Here is a 21821-nt window from a genome sequence, read left to right as displayed (position 1 = left end):
TAAGGACTCATCTGACTTTGTCACACTATGATTCTCACTAAAACAGGGTAAGAACAATCACTTTCCACTCATGACATGATTCTCAGCTTTACAAAATCAGATTAGCACATTTGTCACTGCAGTTTATCCCAAGTATATACCTTCTTTCTTTCAGTTTCAAGCAGATCGAATGCAAAATGTGAATGCAAAATGTATCCTCAGTGTTATAGTGTGTTTTCCTTCAAAACGGTCTTTGTAGCATAATTCTGAAGACAGTCTAATCTTCTATGGTAAGGCAATATGTGTTGCTATAGAAAAGTTGTCTCTCTTCAACTTCCTGCATGTCTGTGTAAAACTGACAAGGAGTGAATGGCTTTACTTTGCTTTATGAACTACCTATGGCTTTCTTCATCCTGAATGGGGACCAGTACAGGTGAACCCATTGTATTACTGAAAATTCCTGCCTTTTCCATTTCATACGTTCCAGAAAAAAGTCCCTGAAAATTCACTTTTATGAAGCTAGGAGATCCTTAGAGGAAAACAAAATACTAATCTTCTTCAAAGAAATCTTTTAAAGCCTTTAAAAATATTTGCATGTTTTTTGTATTCTTTTAGATACCCGAAACTTTCAAAATAATATTTTGAAAGTGCTGTGGTCCTTAAAGGATTAATATTCATGCTTTCTGTTATTAACAGAAATAAACAAGCTTATTTTCTATGTGAGGATCAAACCTTATCTGTCACAAACCTATGATTGACTGCCTAAAACTGCCAAGATCCTCTCACGCATTTTTATCCTGAATCATTCCTGGCCCCAAGCTGTGCTCATTTACATGAACGTTAGCAGAGAATGCTGGCCATGAGTTTCTGAGCAAATTCAGAGCAGGATTTGAACTTCCCTTCATCAGCACAACCAACAAAACAGAGCACAAGCAATCCAGGAGGTTTCTGGACTGCACTGATGATAACTTCCTGACACAGGTGATCAAGGAATGTTTTCCTGTGAGGGTGGAAATGCTGGAACAGGTTGCTTAGGGGGTCTGTGGAGTCTCCATCCTTGAAGACAGTCAAAACATGGCATGGTCTTGATCAACTTACTCTACTGTAACCTGTTCTGAACAGAGGTTTGGACTAGGTGAGCTCCAGAGGTCCTTTCCAGCCTCAGTTGTTCTGTGATTCTGAACTCATGATAGAAATAAGAAAGCTGAAGCAGTTGCCCTCTTTTAAATATGGGCTATCGTTGAAACAGGAAAATACAGTGCCTAATGAAGGTTAATATGCAAATGTCGGATTTCATAAAGAATACTAAGCAATATTCCAGTTCTGTGATTTTTTTTTTGATAAAATTGAATTTCCAACTCAAAGGAAAAAGAGTTCCATCAAAGTTATGTAATATACACTGTTTACCCAACAGTTATGATTGGCTCCAGCCTTTTCTACTCTGCATTTTGATATAAAAATAGGTTTTCTAGGAATAGTGAATTCTGTACTGTTTGCCCAGTGGGCTGTAATATTTCACTGTTATATTCAAAATCAGTGTGTCAGATGAGATTGCTTTGTCTAAAATAATATCTGGCATTTTGGTAAGTAATAAAGTTTTATCCTGTGAGATGTTGAGCAGTTCCCAAAAGTACTCATCACCTCGATAGCATATTCTGTGAAATGAAGTCTGAGCTCAGATGGCCACATTGTTATAACCTGGAGCCTGTTTAAAATCAGTCAGAAACCCCCAACTGATTTCAGTATATGCCAGCACACTCAGTGACATGCAGTGTGTATGAGCAATGCCTGAGGAATTCATTAAATTTTTCTCACTATGAGAGGAAGAGGATGTATTGGGCAATGGTGGCATTTCTAGGAAATAGGAGTTTAGTCAGAGTGCAACATTTCGGATAAAAGAATGGAAAGGAATTCAGAGTTGGATCAGCCTAATAGTAAATTACCTTTGCATGTTTCCTTCCATCTTTGTCTGTGATCTGTATGTAGCACCAGGCATTGTCCTTAGCCACATGAAGAAGCACATGGCATCATCTCAAGCTTTTGTCAATGCTGTGGTGTGGCTTTGTAAGCAGGAAGCACAATAAGAACAGTGCGGTCGGCACCTTCCCTGAGAGACTACCCAAACCCTCCTGGGTTGTGCTCAGCTGCCAGCTGGGGAGTAAGTCTTTATTTGATTATTGCAGTTGGCAGTCAGAAGAATGGCTGTCAAACAAACTGGGATCATCTTTGGGAAATATGGATTTAACTAGTCCATATGCAAAGAGAGAGAGAGAGAGACTGAAGTTGCCAAATCACACAGTAGTGAAAACCTTCAAGTATCTGGAGTTGCATAACACCCTTTATAACATAATGCTTGGACCGGAAAAAAGAATCTAAAATAAAAGTAAGAAACCGTAGTGACTTTTGTTTTGTGCCAATGGATTTATGGCATCAGAGCCTTCAGCATAACATCTGTGTGTGCTGCCATTTGCCCTTTTAGTATTTTTCCAGCACCCCATAGGAAGAGGCACTTTGCAATTACTGGAAATGACAAATGGCTTCTGTATCATTTCTTTATTTTTGGAAAGGATGTAAAACTGGAAAGGTCCAGCCCATTGCCTAAAATGCATTCAGTCAATTGAGAATTTGCCTTTTTCATGCAAACACAGAGGGACTCTAGATCTTCTCAAATGTAAAGCAAGAGCAGACAGTGCACATACTGTTTCACTGGTAGAGCTTCATGCCATTTCCTTTCACTGTGTCTACGTACTAGTATCGGGGGGAGTATGGTAGAAAGCAGCATAAGAAATTACCTGCCCCTTAAAAACAATCAGTTGTTTGCAGGTAGCACATGGAAATATCGTCCCCCAGTGTGTTATGCTCCCGAAGATTACTTTACCAGGAGGTAAAATCTCTCTCTACAGTACATGTACTCACCAATAGGCTGTTACCCGTATTCACCTTTTTTGTATAAAAAGATAAGAGAACTATCCCACTCCTCAGTGTAAGCTTTTGTCTTCTTCCAATTTAACACTTGATATTGGCTTTCAGGAAGATAATTTATTTTGCTAAAATCTGTCAGGTTACAGTGATTTTGAATATTAAAAATCTGAGGTTTCTGACAGGAAATGTAAGGCCACAAAAAGTCCACATCCTTAAAAATAAATGGCCTGAAAGTTGAAGCCCAAAATCAGACAGAGTGGATACTTCATGTATGACAAACAGAACAAAGGGTTGAATTCACCTCTACTAATGTGAACTGATTGAATGTAGTGTGTAATGTGTAATGATTGAATGTTGAAGTCTCGGAACCCTGCTCAGTGCCTTATGTAGTGTCTCTTTTTTGTTATCTTGTAATCATCTTTATTTAATGGAATTTTAGCTCCCTTTTTTATTGTACTGATACTTGTTTATGTTGCTGTTAACTGTTTTGAATTGCTGAATGTAATGGTCAGTTCACATGAGTGGGTACTGTGTTCCTTGAAAATTCCAGTGTGGGGATGTTACACCGACAAATCTGGTAGAGAACAGTATGAATAAAGGAGCTACACTTTTATTATAGTAGGTTTGGTTTTGTAGCTGGAGATAAATATTTGTTCATTGCCTAGGAGAGAGCATTCTGTTCAGGTGAGCCCAATTCATCATGCAGTTCAAACCATCTTCTAGCTTAGCCTGCGATTTTCGTCATATTTTTTTCATATACAAACTTTCTCTGCAAAGATGTAGTTTTCCTGAGTTGTCACTACAGTGACAACTAATAAAATTCAGCAGGACAAATGCAGATTCATAAGTGAGTTTATTAGAAATGCCCATTTCAATGACAAGTTTTTCATTTACCTTTTTCATATCTGCAAATGAGCCATCTTTTCATGAATTAGTTTTTCATACTGATAATGTGCCAATCGAGTCAGATGTAGGTCTTAACTAATAAGGCAGTTTGGAGAAATTAGGTGTATGAGCTCTGTTACCTTTGTCAGCCAGACCTGCAAGCGTGGCAGAGTTTATATTAAATCTTCTTGACAAGGTCTTTTTCCTATAGAAATGCATTGCCTGGTATTGATTATTTCCATTGCTTCTTTACAATTGCTTTTAATAATTCTGGTTTTTATCATCTTGCCCCAAGTTTTTGTCATCTTGTCAACCTGCAGTATGTATAACAGCCTTGTTGACCCTTTTGTAAGTAGTAATAGAATCTAATCTTTTTCTTACCTGCAGATCTTATTCATACACCAAGAATGTCATATACATCTTTGTATGGCATAACAGCACGGGACTGGATGATTGCATTGCAACTTCTAGGCATCCTTCTGACCCTAAATTATTATGCAGAAAAGATGTATGTCCGGTAGAAAAGCTGTTGTAATCAGACAGTGAAAATAAGTTTTACCAACAGTCTTAAAGCCACTGATGATCAGTGTTTGTTTTTTAAGCCACTTTGCTTATTTGACCTCCTGCATATGGCAGTATAAATAGGAAATTGAGGAATGTACATGCATTATTGTGCCAAGAAGTGCTTTCTCCATGAGTTCAGCTATTCTGCATAAATTCAGTTTTCTGCAATGCATGAAGATCAAATAGGAATGTTCAAATATTTACAGAAAGTACTGTATAGTATGTTTATAATGAAACATATTTTCTTCCTGTCCCATTTTTCTGCCATGACGAATGGCTTCCCTCTTCCTAAGTGTTCTAACTGTATGGTTTTACATGTACAATAAATTTTCCTGGAACAGTAACTATATGCTGAAATGGAAATTGCAATAAATGTCCTGACAGTGTTTTGAGAAACACAAGTTCCCCTTAAGGAGGGAACCTACACCTGCAAAAATACCCACTTAACCAGAAAATACCCTACATCAATCTTCGATGTCAGCTCTTTCCTCAGCTTGATGGGAATTCTCAGCCTTGAGATTTCAAAGCACTTTGCATCCCGGGCTTGGTTCTTCCTGGAATGGGTATAGAACCAAAATCTTTTAGACTTTCCAGAAAGCAATAATATTACGAAAACTGGTGCCAGGTGAGCTATATGTGAATTGTACTGTAGTTTTTATTTTCATTTATAGATATTTTCAGATAAAATGCTACTGAAGAGAAGTGTTTGGGACAACAATGAATCAAGGGTGCTAAGATGATGTAGGGAGTGATCTACATGCCTAAACATAGTGCTATTTGAGACTGTAAGGTATCCAAGATATCTGATGAAGGTAGAAGATACGATACAGTACCTATAGGAGATCCAAGCCATTCCAAAGCTGCAACTGAGGGTACATAGGATGCTGTAACCTGTAGTGCTGCTTTCTTAAGTGTTAGGAGCTCTGTTTTTCCAAAACTAGATTGAAATGGGTTGACCTAGGAAGAAACACATTATTCTCTAGGAAACAAGAAACAATAGTGTGTGATCTCAGACAAAACAAAAATGTGGATTGCGATTATGTCTAAGAGCAGTTAAATGACATGAGTACTGGGCTATAAAACATTTTATTGGCAAATGACGAGGAGAGATGAACATACTAGCAAGTAGCTAGCAGAAAGAAATCTCAGCTGAAATTCAGTATTAGCAAAAAGCAAGGGGAAAATGGATTGTATTTTAAACTATAACACAGTCAGCTATATTAAACTCTACATCACATTAGAAGTACCATTATATTCAGTGAGAGCTCAATACTACTTGTGCCACTATACAAATTTGCTCTCAGTCGTCTTTATTTATAGTTACCTTCTGGGCTTCCTATTTATTTTCACCACCATAGTAAGGTAGATGATTCATTTCCATTCTATTTTTTCTGAAATGTGTCCATCCACATTTCATTGGGTAAATCCTTTAACTTGTTTATAGAGAAAAAGTGTTTCTTTTCTCATAGTATCAAAGACTATCACAGAAAGGTGCCAAAATGCTTCTAAACTGGGAAAGTCCTGAGTGTGATATGTCTGTGTTCTGGTTTTATTCATCTTTCACACACTGAAAAAGGAAATTAAGTTAATGGAAAGTATGTGATATGACAGTAGTTGTTGCTATAATGATATACTATCATGCATACAAAGAATGTTGCTGAGGAAATTACTCCATACTATTTTTGAAAGGACTGTCAGTGTAATACCTCTTTTTCCAAAGCAAAAACCAATGATGCAGTATTGGTCTTTCAAAAAAAAAAAAAAAAAAAGAAGATGACAATTTTTTTTTTTACAGTAGTTATTTGAAACTTTAACTTGGTTCTGAATTCATTTCGGTACAAATTCAACAGGAAGAATAAACCCACCTTATCTCCGAAAATCTAACATCTATTTAAGTTCTGACTTCACAGCCAATAAATGTTTAGTCCTTTTAGTAGTTGTTTGTATGAATTTTTAACCTGTTATTTATGTAATATATATAATTAAATCACAAGGGCAGTTGTGAATGACTGCTACATATTAGTGGATTAAAAAAGTACCCGGATAAAGGACTCCAGTCTAACAGCTATTCCCACTTATACTATTTGGATATTTCAATTAATTTAATGACTAGCTTGAATCTCATCCTGATTCCCCCTCAGGGATGTAAATTTTATTTTATCTCCTGATTCTTCGAACTGAGAGGCAATAAAATATATGTGAATATCCTTACTTAAAATGGAGGGCAGTATAAAATCTGCCCCTGTATATGAGCTTGCGGAGCTTGCGGGACCTGACATATACCGAAATCACACAAGTGAATGATACCTTTATGCAGGCATACTCCATGTTTCTTCTTGTTTATTCAGACAACTTTTCCTCATTAAAAATGAACATTTGGTCATTCATTTTTGATTAATTTTCATGTAGGAAGTCTCCAACATCCACTTGCTATAAAGAAGACCAGATGAAAGATGTCCTAGAATTAGGTAAGTTATGCCAAGCTTCAGTTTGGCTTTTACCATCCTATTCCTCAGAACAGCTGTAGCCAAATACATATGAGTTGCTTCTTTTGTAACTCTTAGTTGATTAAGAGAAACACAAGAAAGTGTTAATTGTCGTATTCATGACCCTCTGGCACTGAGCCTGCTGGGGGAAGCCATTTTTCTCATTCAACACATTATACGATTTTTTTTTCTTTCAGTTGATGTTGAGGCTGAAGAAACAACTGGAGAAGTTATTAAGAACGCGGATCTTTCAACACTGTATATGCTCCAAGTAGTATCAAAGGCAATTGATATTTCTCTTGCAAAAGTAAGACTAACTATGATGGTAAATACAAATAGATGTGTGAGAATGTTGTTTCAGCCAAGTTAGTCTAAGCTTCAATGAATTGCTCTGTGTTGCATGTTCGAGTGTGATTTAACATGTGCTGTATTCATTCCTGAATATATTCCTTATTTGGTATTCAAGAGAGAAAATAACGTAGGGATGCCATTTAAAATTCAGAAAAATACTAGAAGAGCATGCCAGAATGCATAAGTCCACTTGAAGCACAGATAATAGCTTTAATTAAAGAAGCTTGCATTATCTTATTAATGAGTCTAGTCAGATATTTATGTGCTTACCCTCCAGTCCTTTTAATTGACAGTGGTTCAGAACAAGTTTATTATTCCCCTATCACTGTTTCTCCCTTTGCTTATCTTCCTTATTTTGAGCAGAGATGGAACTGTTATATACTTTTAATATTTTCCTTCCCATTCAGACAGAGGGGAGAAAAAAAACCCAGATTAAAAATAGGGAGGGTGCCTTCCAATTTCTTTGCTAGGTCAAAGAAGCCCAAGTAACTGTACAAACACTGAATGGTCTGTGCTTACGTACACAGTTTTACTTTAGCATGACTGCAATTTATTCAGTTTAGCTATTCCTCAATAGTAGTGGTCTGCAAGTTTTCAGGCCAAGATCTGAATTTGGCATATGCTGACATGCCATCTGACTACAGCAGTCAAACATTTGAGTAACATTTATTCATACCAACAACTTTGACAGGCAAAACAGGATGCCTTTTCTCCATGCTGTGTCCAGTAGGGTCCTTTTCTCCCTAAGGTAACCATTAGTAGGCATGGCTTTACTAGCTGTTAAATTTAAGGGAATATTCTGTAATGCTTCCATGGGAAACTGTGCCCCAGACAATCTGCTTAAAGAGTTTCCTATGCTAAGTGGCACACAGCATTATGAGTTGAAGGAATATTGCAGGAAAAGGAAAAAATTGCTCCTTTTCATTTGAGTGTTGCTATTTACAGTATGTATAAAGCAGAAAAGGCTGGTTATAGTGAGTTAGTCATTAACCTTCCACACCCTCCTTTCCTTTCTACAAATTTCTGCAAGAAAACATACCTGTGATTTGGATTTGTTTTTAAAATGAGAACTTTTTTCTTCTTTCTTTTTTTTTTTTTCTCTTTGTAGGAGTTAAAAAATCTTTTGTTTGGCTCTAGTCTTTGTTGCTTCAGTGAAGAATGGAAAATACAGAATTTTACATTTAATAACATACCGCAGTTAAAATATGGCATTGTGCAAAAAAAGGTACTGTAAAATACTTCCTTAAAGTGATCTTTGCGTTTTACACTGAGCTTACAAAAGCTGTGTGTTTCAGCGGTTAGAAAAAAAAAAAAAAAGTCTTCTAAAGACTCTTCTCTTTCTTTAACTTCTCTGGTTATCACTGGATGATGTCACCTTGTCAAGTCCTGTTAGGAGATGGATGGAATATTTCTGAGGGAATCTTAAAGTAACTGCAGAAAGTGTGCATGTGCGTGTGTGTGTGTGTGTGTGTGTGACGGGGAGTTATTTGTAGGGAGAAAGACAAGCCACTTCAGCTGAAAGCTAGTGGTGGTAAAAGAATAAAAGTGCATAAATCAAGGGTCGAGAGAAAAAGTGTATGTAAGGGTAATGTTTAACAAGTTTAAGATGGATCTTGATCTGTCTCAGAATGGGGGGACATAGCAAGAATTGCCTGCAGTTTCTGGGAAATCACTATGAGATTTTTGCTTCTTAAAGATTTGGGAGTCAAATGATGGGGGTCACTTGATGGGGGTTACATCATTCCTAAAGTGAAAGGGAGCAAATGCCCCTGCAGTGTCAATGGGACCGGTACACTGGGACTGCTGGTGGGACCACCTCTTTTGCAGCCATGTTTCTGTAATTCTGGACTGCAGCCACAAGATGCCGGCTCGTCCATAAAACAAAGTTTTCATCAGTTCCAGGCATTATCTACCTAGTGGTAAAAAGATAATAAATGTTAATTTAAACTCCGAAAGAAACCATGGCAGTAATGTTCAGTGGTCCACAGTAAATGTTACTCACTGGCCATTAACTACCCTACTATAAATTCCACAACAAGAATAGTAAACCAGCACGTTTTGCTCAGATGTGTTTATTTCATATAGTTAATATATTCCTCCTCACTTTTAAGGAGTTGAACATTTCAGCTGAACAATTGTTTGATTGTCTTCTACATTAAGTTACCGTGGTGCTATAGGAAGATGTTTAGAATGGTTCCTCTGTTTTGACTGAGAGGCTTTCTCTTGTGGACTGAAATAAACCTTGCTTTTTTCCTTAATATATTTTAGATGATTCACTCTTTAGTTATGTAAGTAATTATAGAGAGTTAGAGTGTGTGTAATATAAATGAGAAAATGGCAGGTATCAATATCTAAGCTATTTTCTGATTATAGGGCCTTTATTTTCTAGGTTGCATACTGTGCATACTGCCTGTACCTGTAGGTCCCATTCTCCTAGGTGTGATGCTCTACCTAGGACAACCTGAGAAATAAAATCAGAACACAGACTCTCCAGAAAACTTGCTGGCTGGTCCATACTTTCTTACTATCATTGTTTTTCCCCAGTGATGTAGCTGGCTGGTGCAGAGAGCTATGCAAAGAACCAAAATCTTTGGGTAGTGATGTAAGTGGGAACTTGAGAGGAGGCACAGTGCTCAGAGAAGGTAAAAGAGCAAGGCTTATTTCACCCTTTGGAAAACAGATTTAATTTCTCTTGGGGAAGTTAATGTAAGCTGTGGCTCAGGAAGGATCAGGAGATCTTTCGTTTGTCTACATAATCACAGAACAGATTTTAAGAAGACTTTCTTTGACATTATAGATGTCTAGGCATTTTCAGGAAAAAATAGGTGGGAAAACCAATACCAGTCACTAACACTGATTTTCATTGGCTTGCAAAAATAAATAAAAAAAAAAAAGAGTAACAGAGGGCTTGACAAAGTCATGGAGGAAAAGAGAGATGAAAGAATAGCTTAAGCCTGAATGGAAGCACATACATTGCAAATGTTTTCACCAGCATCAAAGAGTGCAAATTGTTTTGCTCATTGAGTGAATATTATTCCCCTCAGGGTGGACCGTGTGGAGTACTGGCTGCAGTTCAAGCTTGTGTCCTACAACGGCTTATCTTTGCAGACAGTAATAAGAATAAAGACATTCGGTAAGTCAGCAAGTGACAACAGAAATATTTTCCATACAGAAGTAAAAATTTATTTTTCTCTGCTGCAGCCACTCAGGAGCCTTTTGAGTTTGAACTTGTTGAACTTGAGAGAGAAAGTAGTGTATGATTTTCTTGTATTTACTTCCCTTTCAACCACAATAATTTAGAGGTTGATGTTTTATTCGTATAATTACTTGCTTGTGATTAACCCAAGAACCTCTAAAAAAATCCAACAGCTTGAATTAAGGCCAATGAAAATTGTTTAACCTTGAGATGTCATGGAGATATAATTTCAAAGAAAATCTATTGAGGATTTGAAAGACTATGAAATTTTTGCAGGTTTTGACACTTAGAATCTCAAGGAGGGTGAAAAATTCAACTTACAGCTATTTTTTTTTTCTTGCTATTGTGTTCAATCTTTCACAGTTAAACTCCATAACAGAATTTGAATTTAAATTCTGTGTGTATATTTTCTACTTACTTTAAAGAAGCATTGTTAAATATTGCTAGTGTCAAGGAAAATTGCTTGGACTACTATAATATTAATGTACTTGTCATTTTTGCTTTGCTCATTCAATGAAGTGCTAGAAAATAATGTCTGAAAGGATTACTTTTATTATCAGACTTCTCGTATTCACTTTTGTTCTTAGTAAGAAATTAAGTCCATTACAAAACAAAAATTTCACTAAGCTTTCCTGTGCTTTATAGGTACAGTTTGTTGAACAAGCATAACAGTATTTTAGGTTTACGCTGCCACCACCTTGTGTTATTTGTGGATTATACACTGACCCCAATTTAGTCAGAAGAAAAGCTTTCAGGCTGAGATTGTTCTTGAACTTCATTACCTTGCAATGTAAAAATGTTCATCATGTATAAAAACTGGGCCTTAAATACACAGTTTTCTGCTTGGAACTGTTTAGGACAGTGACACAGGCTTTGATTTTCCTTAGTTTTGTCTGACTGGCACTTAGTGTAAATTCATTGTTTGAGCTTTTTCATCAATAATGGAAAGAAACAGGCACCTGTAGAACTTCATTATTTGGCTTCAGCACCCGGGATGGGAGGTGACAATTAACCAAAGGATTATCAGGCCCTATAGGATTGACACATGTGTCCAGGTCCAGGAGTGCTGGTGGGTAGGCAGTTCTGGTGTGAGACAGCTAATAAGCCATTAGGAATGTTTAAAACCAGGCTTAGAGCCTATTTGAATAAATACTGAAAGTTTTAATGTTACTACTAGTATTGCTGTTGCTAATTATTAGTTTTACTGGTTGCTTGTGAACCCCAAGACAAGGGCTAAATAAGATGGTATGAATTCATCACTTGACAATTGCCTGTTCCTTGAAGTCACCTAAAGGCAATTACCATGTGCTGGTACAGAGATAGGGTTAGTGGTATAATACATGTGCAGAGGGTAATGTCAGGTTAATTCTACGACATTATGCAGTTTATGTTTTTTCTTTTTTTCTTTTTTCTGTTTAATTCTTTCAGTACATCACATCTGTCCGTAATTCATACCAAGAGCCTGCTGATGAGAGCACACTTTTTCAAAGTGCAAAAATTAGCTAGCAAAATTTTATTAGCCTAATTCAGATTATAATACGAGTGGACTTCAAGGCAGAATGAGGCTCTTTTCCACATAAAAGAAAAACTCAGAAACTTCCATGCAAGAAAATCAGTACATATTTAGATTTTAATGCTAAGGAATCTCCACAGAATTCACCGAAGAATTATTTCTGGTTGTGAAAACCAAGAGTTTGTTTCAGCTTGGAGGACTTTTGATCATCTGCTCCTTGGTCCCTTTGAGTCTCAGGTCATCCTTAGTAAAAATAGAGATGTTAACCTTTTCCTCTTTCAACATTATTCAGTGATCGTAAATGTCATAAAATGATGTGGCACCCAAATAAGTTGATTGAGGCCAGATTGTTTAAACTATAAGTGTCCCAACTCATGCCAGCTACAACTGATCCTGTTTACATGGCAGTATTTGCTTCTCCTATTTTCCCTGTGCTATTATACACAGAGTTTTAAAAGATTTTGCTTTATTCATGAGATAAACATATTTTTCTTATGATGTGTTTGCCATAGGCAGAAACTTAGGCAAGGAGAAAGAAAAGGAAGTCTCAGAGCTCAAAATGAGAGGGTTAATATTCCTTTCTAATCCTCACCTGAAATTTCAAATTATTAACAACTTTACAGTAAGTGTTTGACTTCAGGCTTCTTCGACATTCAAGAAATAATTATCATGTCTTCTTACTCTGCTACCTCTCTCAGGCACATAAATTTGTTGCTATGCTTCCCATAAATTTCTGAGTGTCTGTATTAGAACACAGTCAGAGATTAGAGAAAGTCGTGATTTTATTTTTTGTACTTGAAAACTCTCACCAATTATTTCCCATATCTCACATCCTTCAGAGGGAAACATTCTCTAAATGAACATTATATTCAAGGCAGACATTGAACTTGAAAGTCTGTTTAATTTTTTGATGTTTGGTGTTTCTTGTTTAGTCTTTTGAATTATTAGATCTTTTACTGAAATGCTGGGAACAGGTTTTGACATAATCTCCCATGCTGGTAACACTCTAAGACTGATACTATCTGAATTTCAAAGACTGCCATTCTTGAAGCCACTAGAGAACATTCCAATTCTGTGTCTCCCAGGGGCATGGATCTGTTGTTCATTTCTTCAGGCTCATGGATGTTAGGTTTTATTCTTAAATCTTCCATTTTTCCATTATGTGACTTTTGGCCTCCTGGTCCGTTTTGCTTCATTCTCATCTTGGAAGTTAGAATAACAGGAGGTATTCGAAGACTTCACAAAACACAGTTTGCAGGAAATGTGTTGACAGCCATTGCTTACATTTTTGGGACCAATAGGCTGTAGTTTTGCACATCATTGTGTAAGTTCCAAGGAAAGCATCAAAGTGAAAATATTTCAGAAAAAGTGGGTCTCCACAGACAAATACTGGGTCAGTCCCTGGTTTTATGTCACCACCTTATTAAAAAAATGCAAGCATAGTGTTTATAGCAGATGGTACTTTAGATAAATTTTAGTAGTAGGCAAGAACATTATGGTGCAGATTCGTTGATAAGAGTTAAGAAATAAAAAATTAAAAAAATGAAGTATGAAGACCATTATAAACTAAAAATCATATTTAATATGTAAAAAAATCCTATTAGAGAATATTAAATAATTTTATTATGGTTTTAGAAATCAATTAGTTTCTCTTGTCATGCCAATACAATATTGTTCCCTAAAGTACATTTGCCTGCTTTTTTGTCCTACCAATTATAAACATGTGTTCTAAATATGTATTTGTTTTAAAAGATTAGTTTTCAGGGTATGATTGTAGATCCTGTATTGATGATACCTTATTTCGTTTTCTCTTGATTTTGGTCCATTGCTCTTAATGATAGCAATAGTTTTGGTTCAATTGTTCCATATAAATCAGACACCATCTTTCGTATTAATCTCCTAGAGATTTTATCTCTTAGATTCACCTGTATTACAAGTGTATTGTCATAGAACATATAGACATAGACTAGTAAGATTACAATTGCTTATCTTAAATATCCCTTACAGCAGTCTAACCATCACTTTGAGCACCATAAGATCATCTAGATCCTCCAAATGCCACACACTGCTGATAGCACTTCACCTTGGTGAATTAACTTCCCTCAACTTTCTGGAAGAGACCTGCCCCCTGTGCCCAGTTTGGTTTACTAGCAAGCTAAAGAGGAGGTTGTTCTAGATACAGCTCTATTCACTGGATCTGATTATCTTCAGTAAGATCCAAGGTATCTTCTTAAATGCCTAAAATGAGATTTAAGGTGGTTCATCTCAAAGAATGGTTCCAGAAAGTCCATATTTCAGTGGTAAGTTCAGTTGCATCTCCCTCAGCACTTTAGTGCTGAATAGCAGCAGCACATTCTCCCAACACCTTTAGTCCAGTGCTGAGAAGACTCATACTGTGTGCACAGTGAGTGCTCTCACGGCATTTCATTCAAATGTTTAATCCTCAAAGAAAGGTCAGATTCAGCTGTACCTTTATAGCTGATATGTCATCTCAGTAACAATACTAGCTCTCTGTTCAACACACAGGGTTTTTTTGAGTTGGCCATCCCAGTTTTCTCTTTCCTGACTATAGAAGGAACTGGGATACCTAAATTATAATTTTCTGGGGCAACTTGCTGGAACCTCATGATTAGACATTAAAACACCTAAATAGTCTCTAAAAGAATGCTCTTGTTCATTTAACTACAAATTTACTATGAATCTGTGTATACTGTAATTGGGGCAGTTTGACCTCTAATGAGTAAGCTTCCCAACACACATTTTGGTACTTGACTGTTTCTTGTATTTTCTGGACTACAGTTGTCTTCAGCCTTCAGAAGTTCACAGGACCAAATGCCTCACCATGGCAATTGCAGACATATTGTGGCGTGCAGGAGGCAATGAAAAAGCAATTGTGGCACTGTAAGTAGGAGAAGCAGTTTTAATTATTGAATAATGCTCCTATGCTTGTGTCTGTTATATATGTACATAGTTTACAAAATGAAAGTTTTGTAAAATGTATTTATGCAGTCTAAAATGGCTTAGGGAGAAATGCAAAATGTCATTTCTGCTGTCCCAGTAACTGGAACAGAATAGTCAATTCTTTGTAATTGCTAGGAAAGATCCTGTGGATTTCATTGAGGCTAGGATTCCTCCAAATCTTTACCAAGACTGATTTTTCCGGATACAGCATTTTACTCCCAACAATTTTGTATTGCAGGATATTCTATTATGGGTGGAATTAATTTCTTTTTGCTCTAGATGCCTACTAGTAACTTAGTTTATGCTATGCAATTCGTCTGCTTGTACACAAGACATCTAACTTAGACTGCTAGCTTTGGCTGTACTGGATCCTACACGCTATTTTTAAGTGAGACAGGTTTTGTGAGAATAGGTAATTTTTTCTATTAAATCAACTAAGATAGCTGTAAAATAACAGCAGCTTTTGAGCACAGAAGTTCTTCTTCAAACCTGAAATAGAAGCAGGAAATTCAAAGACATTTCAAATGATATTTTGCATATTTTACATCTATAAAATGTTTCCTCTGTGATGATATTGTACATATGTTCTTCTGCTTGTTTTAATGTCATTGCTGTAATATTTGTTTCCAATAAAAACTGTCATTAACATCTTAAACCTATATGTATCATCATTCTGTATAAACATATTAAATAGACTGAGAGAGCTCAGCACTGCTGAAGAATATGTTTAATTGATAAAAGCTTGTTTAATATGTAATATGAAGTTATGTATTATTATAACACAAAATCTTTGGCTCATCTTTCAGTTCATATAATATGTTGATTTCTCTTTAATGCCATTTTGTTCCTTTTAATATGAACTTTGGTTTTGTCTGAATATCCTCTTCAGGCCATCAGGAAGACAGCAGTTCATTCCCATAGGAAAATACAAGGCAGATGGAATCTTAGAAACTGTAAGGCTCTGTGTAACTCAGAGTAACATTCTCCATATCCTCTTTCTACCTCTTCTTATTTTAGTGCAATGAATCTGATTTCCATTGCTCTCTTAGTGTTTTAAAATCTTTTATGTCAAATTAGTTGAGATCCAAAACCCAGTAGGAAATAGCAAAATCCTGTAGTCTGTCTGGCTCTGAATTATCCCAGTGTCTGCGGGCAATTTGGACTTCTTGAAGTCCTTTTTGTTCTATGTACCTTTCAAGCATATAAAGTGTGCCTACTTTTATTGATATGCAGTAAAAGTGAACGTGGATCCTTTCAAGTTGACCAGCATGGCCATGAGCATCAAAAAGCAGTATTTTCTCCTTTGCCTTTTTTTTTTTTTTCCTCCAGAAGCTCCAAATAGCAAAACAATCTCCAGTTACGCCTTATTTCCGTCTGAAGCTCTCAAATGGCTTTGCAAACAGTGATGCCAAAAGCCAGGCTTTAGTGGTTTAAGGAAATCTTACTGGCCTCCTAAATGCAGGAATGAACAAGGTGTCAACAAGGTGTCAACACCTTGTCAGAACCAGACAGTTTTGGAACAACTGGAAGTGAAAACTTGTTGAAGTAGTGTGAATGCAGCAGAAATCCTTGGCTAGAAAATGTTCTTCCAAGAGGCAAGATAAATTATTTAATTAATATGTTAACATGATTCTATGCTGCTGGCTGTTTCAGAGAGCAACTAACACCATTATGCTGCCTCTAAGTCCTGCTTATCAAAGGTCATTTGGACATAGCCACAGTGAAAATGTGATGGAAAGCAATATAATCCAGACTGCTCGATCTTTCCGCACACAGTATCTGCAAGACCAACATTTCTGTCCAAATCTGAAGATGGAAAATAGACAAAGAATGTTGAAGTAAGGGCCTAGGTCTATGAACTGTCCTGAACTTCGTGTTAAATAGAAGTATTCATGGGAGTATTATGATAAGAAGTGTGCTGATACATCCCTGCTATAGATGGCTCACCACATAGGTACCAATTCCTGAGCCACTTGCCCATTCTGTCTTCTAAAGCTGCAGTATTCTTATGTTGCAGGAATTGTTTTTCATTGCATAAACAATGCTTAAAATTGAATCAAACTGTTCAACAAACTTAAAACCAACAAGAAGCAGTATTTAAAAATTCAGAATATACAAGATGCTGAGATGCAATATTATACGTGGTAACACCAGGAAGAGGTAGATTTCATTAGATCTTTACTCCATTTTGTTAGCTCAAATCTTTCCATTCAGATTTAAAGTTTTGGCTACTTCAGTTCAGCTTTCAGGTTATAAAAGTGAGTTGTAATTGTTTCAGTTACTTTCTTTTTCTTCCCAGCTAATACTACATAGTGCCACAAGATATGAGGATCTGGTTGTTTTTCTTCAGCAGAATATTCACCAGGTACTGTGTATAGAGAAAACACTAAACCTGTTATAGTTCAGCTGCCAGTCTTTCTGTATTTATCAGTCTCACATAATGTCTCCTGAACATTGTTTCAAACACTGTATGGACATGCATTTTAACAAACAGAGCAGCAAATTCAGTTTTAGCATAAATGAGAACAATTCTTTCTGCTTTCAGTTAGATTTGCATTTCTTTAAAACAGGGCAAAAAATGTACACAACAAGCAAAATAAAACTAGTCTTTTTCTTTTTCAGTTTGAAACTGGTCCCTGTGGGTGCATCCTTCTGACTGTGTCTGTCATCTTATCAAGATCTATCAATCTGTGAGTGTCTTTGTATCCCTGTTTCATTAACTGCAAAGCAAACAAGCTGTGCAAAGTGAGAGAGCAACCATGATGTACTTAACTCTCTGGCCTTTTTGATCTATCATGATGTTTACTCTGATAAATATAGGGGAGTTATGCAGATTTATTTTTATTTATACATAGACACTTTTATATATTTATATATATAAATGCTGTTAAAGTGGCAGTGATCACTCCACCATACCTGATATAAAGGACTTAATCTAAACATTAGGCATCATGTCTGAGGTAGTTGCCTATGCTCCCTGTCTTGACAGTTGAAAGCAAGACTCTTTTAGAGGGTTATTTACTTCACATACTTTCGGTATCTGTCTTAGGTAGAGATGAATAACTTGCTTGTAATGCCCAATCTCTCCATCAATGATAATGATAAAGAAAGGCTCGTACACAAAGGATTGGACAGCTAATTTTTAGGTGGTTATAAGTAAGGTATGACAAATCTGGTCTCGGTTTATTGGTGTAATAAATATGCTGGGCTCTAAGGGGTAGTCATTATAGGCTCTTTTAAAAACTCATTGAGGTTTGCCAAAGCACAGTTGCAGTTCATTGCTTTTACACAGATTAAATGTATTGCAGTGGTACTGTGAATAGCAGAGTGGGTCAGAATAAAAAAGCTTTCTTCATTTTGTCAAATTTCACGTTTGTAAAAATCTCCTAGAATTACCTGCAAGTGAAAAGAACTGTTTCCTGACAACTTGCAATAACAACTGACGTGAAGAGAGCAGCTGCACTTGAAAGCAGCATGGGGTTTATGTAATCTTTTATTTCTTACATCTCTGCATTGTCTTGAAAATAAATAGCAACTTAGTCCAAATTTGTGATATGCATTCAGTCGCTCACCTACTAAGATTCCTACAAGCATTTACAGGTTGGATTTTTTTGTTGTTTTGTTGTCATTTCTTCCTTTCTTTCGCTTACAGTAACACTACAGGTCATAGGCATGACTCCACTTTTGCACTCTAACACAAATGACATGATAATTTTATAGCATATGTCATTTATTCTTGTTTTTCTGATCTAATTACAGCAGAAAGGTCCACGTTAGTAAAGGTATTTGAGCAAGACTTATATATTTGTTATTTGGTACGATCACCAAAAGCAGCAATGTTCCTGATTGCTATTGATTGCATTGCTTTACTTGCTGTAAAATGGTAAACATTCATTAATAATATAAGCACGGAGCTTATATTTCACATCACCTTTCAGTTCTGGACAGATGGATTATGACAAGGCCAATCAATCATCTGTGTTTGTATTTGGGGGAGCTAAGTGACTAAAGGGAACATGAAGATTCCTTATGGTGCCTCTTTGCATTTTTAGGTATCTAAATATTTTTGCAGTTCTGGTCCACAGTGTTAAAATTGTTTATAAAATGTAGCTCTGTCTTGAGGAAGATTCATGAGTTTATCACAGAACTTCATTTTAAAATACCATTACTCTTCTAACTTGATACTGTGTAACACATTGCACTGATACCTATCTTTTGTTTATAAGAAACAGCATTTTTTATCTGTCACTAGATACAGTGGAATGTGTTTTCAGACCTTTGCATAATTTTTTTTAGAAATGCAAACTAAATTTTGTTTATGTAATTTTCAGCAGGAGATTTGAATGGCTATGTCATAGTGCTTCTCTTAGGATATTACAAATATCAAGACAAATAACTCATTGCTCATATCATCAAGAAATATGTACCATTTAGTGAGTGTTACAAGCATTGTAAGTAGTTATTTACATAACTGGCATAGTTCTGGATGAATAGTTAGAAACAAATAAGAGTTAGTTTAGCTAATGGAATTTGTATCCAGTAATAGATCTCCCTGGATTTTATTATTTTTTTTTTGGTCACGTTTTTTAAAAGAAAATCAGTGTTTTGTTTTGTTTTATTTAAAAAAGGAGAAAATTTCATGGGAGTCTCAATTGTCCTGATTTTTGTGTGCATATTCTATTGAAAATGCTAGATAATTTAATTTGAGTTGAGAAGTTGACATATCTTAATTTCTCAAATAATGTTGAAATGCTTCTGTTTTGGTCAGTGCTTCACTATGTGCCCACAATGCTGCCTCACTGGGGTCCCTTTGTAAGTAACTCTTCTACAAATAATTGACATTTCTTGTAAGCAAGTTGAACACTAAAGATGGGAGTGTCTTGAACCGTGGTTATAATTAAAATAACATTGTGTAAGATGCAGAGGTTAGTCCAGTGGAGCCAAACCAAAGCATTTACATTTGGTTCCACAAAGAGAAGACTGGCATTTTGATTAATGAATATTGAAATATTTCTTTCAATCAAAAATATTCTCCCCAGTGTTTTCTGTTCCATGAATAATTCCAGTGTTTACTGAACCTTTCACTTCAGGATATAATTAGAAGAAAATAATAATTCCTTATTTTATATGGTGGGGAAGCATTAATTACAAGTTAAAAGCAGAGCAGTGAATGCGGACTAAATGGTGAGGTTTTTTAATGGAAGGATAAGTGTCACTGTATGAAGTCCTGTGCAGTTCAACTCATCCAGAAGTGAACTAGGAGTGCAGGATAATGAGACCACAAAGCTTTCAGACTTCCTCCGAGAAGTCACATCTGTGGACAGATGCTTCCCATGTCTATACAGATGGAAGATGGCATGCAGTTGTGACCATGCCACATAACTCAGGAATGATAGCTGTGGTAGTTGGTGTGGTTCAGAATGATCCAGGCCTGTTAGCACCTTCTTAAATCTGTGACTAAATTCTAGCAGTTCAGAAGGATCTCATTGTGCCAACAATGGAGTAATCTCATCTAAATTTAGCCTTCTAAAAATTATGCCAGGTCTCAGTCCTCTCTGCTCTGTGTTCAGTGAAAGGAGAGAAGCTTCTCTAAGAGAGTCATCCCACATGAAAATAAGTGTCAAGAAAGGTGAGGAGAATTGCTATGGGCAATGCCTTTTTTTTTTTTTTTTTACTATTTTGCAGGGAGAACTACTAGCTAAGACTTATTTCTTAGATGTTTGCTATTTACAGGGTAATGATCTATCTTACTTATTTACTTTCTGTGGAAATATTTACATCTAGGCTTCCTTTATGCTCAAAAAAGAGAAATAGATTATGATTCATTTGACTTATTTTGAATGCTTAGCTTAGAATGAGATAAATCATCTGCTGAAATGCTTACTTATCTCCCCTATATAAAAAGGAAATCTGAATAAGCTACTGTTATGGAGGCTTTGCACGGTAAACATCAAGTGGTGAAATTAATTCTGCCTTAGAGTGACTGGCTGATAAAATGGTAGATGAAATTCATTGTTAATAATGCAAATCATTATACATGATGAAAACACAGTCTCAACTGTACTTACCTAGTGATGGGCTTCAAATAGACTGTTATAGAAAAGGAGAGAAATTCTGGCACTATTACTGCTGCTTTAATTATCTGAAGATATCAGTTCAGTTTTCTATGATAGACAAAAAAGAAAAAAGGTATTGGGAGTTATGGTGATAAGAAACGAGGACAGAACAAAAACATGATAGTGTGTTCGTAATAACATATGATCTTCTCATGTCTTTATCTAGCATGTAGCCTTATCTCCCCAGGTCAGTAAAAACACATTAGAACCAGAAGACACTGGAAGACAAATTTTCCCTTTAGTGTGGGCTAGCTTCTATGTGAGGACAATTGAAATCTTTCCTCTTTGGCATTGAAGAGGACTAACTTGGATGTGATAAAAGTTTAGACATCCATGAAAAGGTTTAATAAGGAGTGATTATACATTATTTCTCAGTCCAAAACCTTTGGTATTGTCATGGAAATGCTCAGGCTTTGATTTTAAAACAAACCACTTTTTTTTTTTTTTTATCACAGCATAAGTAACTCTCAGTATGGGGAGATGAGGAGGCCAAAAGTATGAAAAGGTTCAAATGAATTTAGGCAAATTACTGGAATGTACATGATAAGTACTTTTAAATGCTCCTGTCTAGATAAAATCTCCATGTGCCCTGTTTTTGTGTTCTGCCTTGATGTACGCTACTGCTGCTGCTGGCTGGATGCTGGGATAGGGTGACTTTTGGTCTGGCTCCATAATTTTTACTTTGTTACTGATTATTCTTGTAAATGGAAATTCCACATTTCATCCAGGTCTATCAAGCAGTTGTTCTAAATCACTGACAATCTAAGTATTTTTATTTAATGGGAACGCATGCCAGGAAATGCAGGGTTTTGCACTGCTTTGTAGATTTTGGTAATGAGTTTATCATG

General features: G+C 36.1%; 1 protein-coding gene across 3 annotated transcripts in view; it reads left to right on the top strand.

Moving 5' to 3' along the window:
* The window catches only part of MINDY4 (MINDY lysine 48 deubiquitinase 4), a 74331-nt gene that overhangs the window by 13669 nt on the left and 38841 nt on the right, over nucleotides 1-21821 (top strand). For all 3 annotated transcript variants that reach the window (XR_003992072.1, XM_030490908.1, XM_030490900.1), the window contains exons 6-13: nucleotides 6760-6818; nucleotides 7034-7143; nucleotides 8296-8412; nucleotides 10232-10320; nucleotides 14696-14797; nucleotides 15747-15810; nucleotides 17157-17222; nucleotides 17480-17547. Coding sequence is in view for 2 of the 3 variants with exons in the window: in XM_030490908.1 (XP_030346768.1) it covers nucleotides 6760-6818; nucleotides 7034-7143; nucleotides 8296-8412; nucleotides 10232-10320; nucleotides 14696-14797; nucleotides 15747-15810; nucleotides 17157-17222; nucleotides 17480-17547 (675 nt within the window). In the remaining variant the exon portion in view is untranslated. The remainder of the gene's footprint in view (nucleotides 1-6759; nucleotides 6819-7033; nucleotides 7144-8295; nucleotides 8413-10231; nucleotides 10321-14695; nucleotides 14798-15746; nucleotides 15811-17156; nucleotides 17223-17479; nucleotides 17548-21821) is intronic.

The sequence above is a fragment of the Strigops habroptila genome, chromosome 1, assembly GCF_004027225.2.
Source record: "Strigops habroptila isolate Jane chromosome 1, bStrHab1.2.pri, whole genome shotgun sequence".
Lineage (NCBI taxonomy): Eukaryota > Metazoa > Chordata > Aves > Psittaciformes > Psittacidae > Strigops > Strigops habroptila.
The sequence above is the reverse complement of the archived record's forward strand: the minus strand, read 5'-3'. Positions and strand labels throughout refer to the sequence as shown.